The sequence below is a fragment of the Etheostoma spectabile genome, chromosome 21, assembly GCF_008692095.1.
Source record: "Etheostoma spectabile isolate EspeVRDwgs_2016 chromosome 21, UIUC_Espe_1.0, whole genome shotgun sequence".
Lineage (NCBI taxonomy): Eukaryota > Metazoa > Chordata > Actinopteri > Perciformes > Percidae > Etheostoma > Etheostoma spectabile.
The window spans coordinates 15,575,816-15,582,636 of record NC_045753.1 but is presented as its reverse complement, the minus strand read 5'-3'; the positions used below and the strand labels follow the sequence as shown (position 1 = coordinate 15,582,636).

The 6,821-nt window shown below is 43.6% G+C and overlaps 1 protein-coding gene across 8 annotated transcripts in view; it reads right to left on the bottom strand.

Annotated features, from left to right (window-relative positions):
* ctbp2l (C-terminal binding protein 2, like) overlaps positions 1-6,821 on the bottom strand; it is a 96,729-nt gene that overhangs the window by 38,572 nt on the left and 51,336 nt on the right. For 3 of the 8 annotated variants that reach the window (XM_032501388.1, XM_032501387.1, XM_032501389.1), the window contains exon 1: positions 4,711-6,472. The exons of 4 other annotated variants lie outside the window; for them this stretch is intronic. In XM_032501388.1, coding sequence (XP_032357279.1) covers positions 4,711-6,472 — 1,762 coding nt within the window. Of the gene's footprint in view, positions 1-1,940; positions 2,084-4,710; positions 6,473-6,821 lie in introns of those variants that run through there. One more of the 8 variants, XM_032501393.1, reaches the window with a different exon arrangement.

Sequence of the window (6,821 nt, the reverse complement as noted above, 5' to 3'; positions counted from 1 at the left end):
TGAAAGCACCAATAGTCAACACTATAATATCGTTGCAGTATCGATTTTGAGTTATTTGTATACAAATATTGTGATATTTGATTTTCTCCACATCGCCCAGCCCTACAACAATGCATACACATGCCGTTGTGCAATATCAATACTAGAGCAGAGTTTCACTGATTATTATTATGCAGCTACATTTCCTGTAGTAACCCCTGATGCTATGTGAGCTGAATCCTCTCGTCTGTCTCTACTCATTCATATCAAAGGAATTAGTGAGGATGACACAGACTCCCACAAACACGTGATGCCTGTATAGTAGCATCCACACATAGAAACACATATCCATAGCACTCATCCACACACAAATACACACAGATGGCCAGCAGGATTTCCCCACTCTAATTCTTGGGCTATTCCTAGAAAAGTAACTTAAGCCATTAACCTAACCTACCCTAACCTATTGCCACATCAACAAGCAAGGAAGGAGACAATATTCAATACAGTCAGGAATTATTAGGACAGTGATACATACATATTTGTTGTGTTACCTCTGTACACAGGGACATTGTAGTTGCAATAAAAAAATGACAGCTTTTCTATGTGGGTGTTTACATCCACGTAAGATAAACACTATAGGGACTGCAGCCCTTTGGATATAATAACACTTCATATTTGATTAGCAGTCAATGACTCATGTCTGAAATCTATGACCCACTGACGGGCATGGAACTCTTGGTTGTTTCCCTCACTCTGGATTCTGCGAGTGAAACACATGATCAATTGGAATGAGGTCAGAACAGGACACTAACTCTTCATTGATCTAAAGTTGAGGGAACAATTAAAAGGGTTAGAAGGTTACAAGACTGTTCACCAAATATGGACATCAACACCCTAAAACAGCCTTAAAGATCTTTATTCTCAGATCCAAAAGTAAAGCAAAAGACAATGACAATTCTGTCACTGTCCTAATACTGTCTGACAGCACTATATATGCACAGTAGACAGTGCTAGTCATAGGACGAAAGAGACAGATAGAGGAAACTTAAGGTCTTGTCCCAATGCTGTCACATCCAGCCGGCCTCATATGAAGACAAACACTTCCTGCTGCTGAGAGAGGGACATCTGTGGTCTGTGTATATGTGTAGTCTGTATATCAGAAGACTAAAAATACTTTGGAGTTATGCATAAGAGGCAACACCTCATTAAATCAAAAAGTAGAGTGGCTGCACAGGAAGACAGATACTAGCCTGTGTCTAAAACAAACCCGTATTACAGGCGTATTTCTTTTTAAGGCCACACTGACACACAGGGGATGTTTCTTTCAGACTAGCCAGTGGAAAACTGGAATACACACTTAAATCAATGTCAGACACCTGTATAAAGCAGTTTAGTCAAGGACAGCTGAGAGCACATTAGGCATGCATCCTCGTGGATGTCCTTCCAAATACAGGCAGGGAAATTAAAATCACATGCAGGCTCCCATAGGAGAAATGCACGGGAAGGTTACATAACTGTCAGCCGTATCAGTGATGGCTTCCGGTCAAAAAGGGGAAAAAAAGGGGATCTGCAATGTTTTGACTAAACTCCCAGGAAAGAGCCGACACAACCTGGGTACAGGGGCACCAAGAGAACAGACTTATACAGGTGAACACATCATCTGACACATCCCAGATGGCTACGAGAGGCTGTTGCCAAGTTCTGGTGTCTCTCTTTTCTGCGCGTTACAAGCCCTGCCCCCAAACACACCACCGCCTCCTAATTCTCCAGCCTAGAAAAGTACAGCTGAAGATGTTCTGCGGATTAACTCCACAAGGAAACCACGTGCTGGCATTTGTGGACAACATGCAAGCATCCACCTTAGTTAATCTACTGAGCACGCACACAAATCAGGCTAATAGCCAACCACGTCTCTTGGCTATTCTGCTTCACGTGACATAAAAGTTAGGTTTACCCACCTGTGCTGCTCTGTGGGATGCTACTGACAGACAACTCCATGGCCAATGCGAGTGCTGCAACGCGATCTCCTTACTTTGGGTGGAAGGGAACTGTTGCAACTAAGCTTGACTCAACCGTTTAATGCCATTATTAACACTACTTATGGCTTTAGCCAACCAAGACAGCGTCCAGCGGAGAGGAGTACACAGGCAGGGCCCTCCCACCTGCATCTTTTACATAAATATTTCAAGGAGCAACTAATTTCACTGCAGCCTATATCTTTGCTTTCAAAACTCTGCTTTGAGAATAAGTAAGAATTTTGACAATATAGAAATGTGTAAATTTACACTTTGATGTAAGATGATAAAGAGAGAAGACTGGTTTGTATCCGAAGAACAAGCAATTTATTCAGTAGGTGCAAAAGGAATAATGTGTCAACTTTCATCAATATGCATGTTTGAACAAAAAACACTATGCATGTCTCCACTGGTGTACTAAAGCCTTTGCACAAAAAATGAGAAGCGATCTCTTGAGATGTGCACTGTACAAAGAGGAGGGGGGGAGCAAAATGTTTTCATTAAGTGTCCTGCAACATCTTATTATTTTCACTCAATTTTCTCCTGCTCCAAACTGCACACGACTGCTCAAGAAAAAGAGTAACAAGTGCACAAAATAAATGTGCAACGTTGCATGCAGGGCTCACTTTTCCCCTTCGCTTAAATGTAAAGATTATCTATCTCTGATTACCACTGAAACCTAGGTTGCCTAGCAACACACAATTAAGAAGTATGCTTTTCGATTGCCGGCAAGGGCTGCCCATTATCAGATGAAGTTACTGAAGCAACAAATGTCAGCTACATGCAAATGAGTTTGTTGTGCTAAAAGTGTATTGGAGGAAGGAGGGGGGCTGTGTATTAGCATGAAGCTCACTCCCACCTCACCAACGCCCAACTCCTTCCCCCTCCTCTAAAACTCGCACCACGCTTATTTCCTTGACAACACATGAAGGGACGCCACATCATAAAAGTCATCACTCTGAGTGCAGCAGCCTGCAGACCCATTAGAAAGACAGGCGAGATACAGGGTTACATGGAATAAAAGCAAGGTTAAAAGACCCTAAGCTCATCAGCAGGAAAATATATAAACTTGTTAAAAGGGAGAAATTAAGGCCTTTATGTATCAAAATAAGCTGAAATTATGCCTTGCTCTAACGGTAAACTGAGCATAAAAAGCTGCCACAATACTTTATTGACCTTGTATGAGACAAACAGGTTCCTCAAATCAATCGACATAATTGTGGGTTCTACGAGGCCACTAAGGATGAGCAATTGATATATTCACAGAAATATGTGGTTTAAAAAAACAAACAAGAAGACAAGTTTGGATTGTATGCAGCAGCATGGATACAAGACCTTCAAAAGAGAAACATTTCTTTCTTACTGTTACTCAATAAAAATGTAAATCGACTCTAATGACTTGGTTTTAAAACAGCACATAACAGAAGAAATTTACTTTCAGATAACTTTTCAGTTTGAGCAGGTAGAGAACATTTAATTTCCATGTACCTACTGTCTGAGGTGAGAACAATTTGAGTTTGTTTGTAGGTATAGCACACAAGGTAAATAAATAAAAGAATGTTTACGTGGCACTACAATGCAACCAGAATTTAGGTGTCTATAAAAAACGTTACCTAATATAGTCACAACTATACGTACATCCAATTAGTGTAATTGGATTTGTGGCAGTTAAGCCCTGATTAGGTGAGAGTACAGTGTAAAATAGAATGACAGCAACTCTACATCAAGGAAACTTTTATATACTAGAATCTCTGAGACACCACAATACTGCACTAAGTGCAACCTGCACAATTGGTCTATTTACATTTTATCATACTATTTACGCAGTTGCACATTTTTGTATTCTCAACTTGTATATATTCAAATATTTGTTCTTATATTTTATTCCTATAATTATTTCACATATATTGTATGTATGTATATTGTATCCTATTATTTCATTTATATTTATATTCTGTGCTGTGTGACTGATTTTGCTGCTGCAACACTGTAAATTCCCATTTTATTGGGATCAATATCTATCTATCTATCTATCTATCTATCTATCTATCTATCTATCTATCTATCTATCTATCTATCAAGCTTGAAATGTATGCAATATTTACTAAACGCTGTCCTGTTGAGTATATTAAGAGAAAAGCTAGAGAACAGCTAGTAAACACTATCCTGTATTTTAGTGTTTACATTGTTCAAGAAACTTTGAAAAAGCAAGGCGGACCTATGTAACAACTCCTAAAACACACTGTTGCTCCAAAAAGGATCCTGACCATTAAACTAAGTGAAAGAAAATAGCAGAAACATTTTTTGACCTCAATAACTGTGCTGCACACAAGAAATGTTTCAACTTGGTGATGAGACAGGATCCCCTCCGGCAAATGACACAACCCTGTTGCAATACTTGTATAAATAGTTGCGTAATTTAAAAAAAAGACCTCTCAGAGCAAAGCTGCTTAACTTGTCAGATGCATCTTAAATGCAAGTCTACTTCTCTGTTCAAAAAGACTGTCAGTCAGATTTGTTTTGTAGTATGCCAAAAATCTATCTATTGTATACAGAATTAAATCTCACTGTGCATTTAATCCATGAGCAAACAAAATCAGAATACATTTTTTTTCAACACCTACTGAAAAAAAAAAATCAACTAGCAACAGCAGCAAGGACAGAGGAGAGAGGGTTTGAAGAAATCATAGAGAAAGATGAGTTTTGACATTACTTGTGTCAGGTGTGGTGATCATGGTTGAGACTATGACAGGTGGACCAGTGCGCCGTCCTACCATCTTGGTGTTGTTAAGGTTTTGCACTTGGTGAGTGGAGGAAGAAGTCGCAGGAGCATTGGTACTCTCAGGGGCAACATTGATCCCTTTCCGGAGCAGTTGGGGACTGTGAAGTGGGCTTGGCGCTGCTACTGGCGATGGTGGGGGAAAGTTGGAGGCTCTCTTCATCAGCTCCATGGGGGAGTAGGAGCCAGAGAAGGTTTTGGGCGCTGCTCCAGGGGTGCCCGGTGCTGGTGGAGGCTGTTGTCCAAGAGCGGACATGGCAAGACCGGTATGAGCATTGTACATGGAGACGGGTCTTCCCTGAGTCACAGCACTACTATATCCTCCAGCGCTGAGCGGCAAAGCTCCACTTGCCAGTTGCCGTGCTACTGGGTAGGAGGTGGTCTCCAGGAGGTGCTGGGAGGGTGCGCTGCTGGGTCTTCTACTAATAAACTCCCCCAACCTGGGGGACGTGTTCTGGATGGAGGTGGGAGGTTGCTGCATCAGGCTAGCGTCCATGGTCAAACCCTGGGGCTGCATGTAGACGTCATTGCGATAGCTTAAGCTATTGGATCGGGAGCGCATAACAGTCCCGCTCTCCTTGCAACCAAGCGCCAACCGGGAAAGAACACGGGCCTGGGCCAAGTTAGGGGCCACAGAGCGGACATCATGGTCCTCCATCATTCCTAGCATGGCAGTGGAATCAAAACCATGTTGCAGCAGGAGAGTAATAGTGCTCTCGGCCAAGCCTTCAGCACGCAGCAAAGCCAAGAAGGCAGGGTCCACCATCCTCTTGTGGTCTGCAGTGCTGGGATAGTGATGAGGCATGTTGGATGATATTCCAGCTGTGGCTGCCACCATACCTGAGCTGGGATCATAGTTTTGGTCATAAGAAAACCTCTGGGAGGCTACAGCTCCATAACCCCGGGGGAGAGATCCGTCCATTCCCTGAGAAGCTGGGTCTACCCCTGAACAGGTGGCAGGTAGCCGGCGGGGGTCCAGGGACAAGCTGTTGAAATTGTTATAAGCTTGGTGAGCAGAGAAAGACGGTGGCTCAGCAGTGTAAATAGGATGAGGGGGCTGAACCCCGTAGGCTGCAGGAGAGGAAAAGCGGCCACCAATACGGTGGATGTCTGGGATCATCTTAGATCCCAGAGTTTCCCTGTACAAACGGCTCAGCTCATGAACAGGAAGAGGAGGAGGTGGCGGAGGAGGCGGGGGAGGAGGGGGAGGAGGTGCGGGGGTAGGGCTAACCCCCCCAGTGCTGGGCCCATAATGCAAGGCTGATCTGGTGAGCAGGTGGTGGTTATCCCTATAAAACCCTGACTCTTCAGGTAGCTGACCAGATAAGGTAGCGTCAGATTGGTAGTAATCCTGAGGTGGTGCAGAGGGACGGCCTGCCATCATTTGCCTGAGGTAGAGGCTGTTGCTTAGATCGGGCACAGAGTTTTTCCTCAGTAGGTGCTGTCCTTGCCGGTCCTTATGGATCTGCTTGTACAGGGAGGGCTGGAAGTCTCGATCTGGTTTCGCATTGAGATCTAGGTGATGGTGAAACCCCACTCCACCGTCTCTATCCAATGCCAAAGAATTCCTACGACCAGCAATGGTGCCACAGTAGTGACAGCGACTTTCCGCCCTATCTTTCTGACCTTCAGACCATTCTACATCACGCTGGCCCAGAGAGCCACCAAAATGCGACTGCTCACTTGAGTTAGGCATCAGTGAAGACAATGAAGTAGACAGCTATAAAAGCGTAAAATAGAGCTGGGTATTGTGTTTCAACTCTCCAATTACACTCACTCCCGATCAAAAGGGTGGAGTGAAGAGAAGAGGAGAAAAGGTGAAGCATGAGGTACCCTTTTACCTGATCTGCAGTAGGGCCCTCCACCCCTCACTCTTAAGTCTGTGCTATCATGTAGCTTCCTGCTGGCAGCCTATCTAAATAATTCAGACCTGGAAACATTAGAAATACATGGGGAGATAGGCACAACATGACAAACACATAGAAAGAGTGCACAGACACACAGACACACAGACACAGACACACACACACACACACACACACACA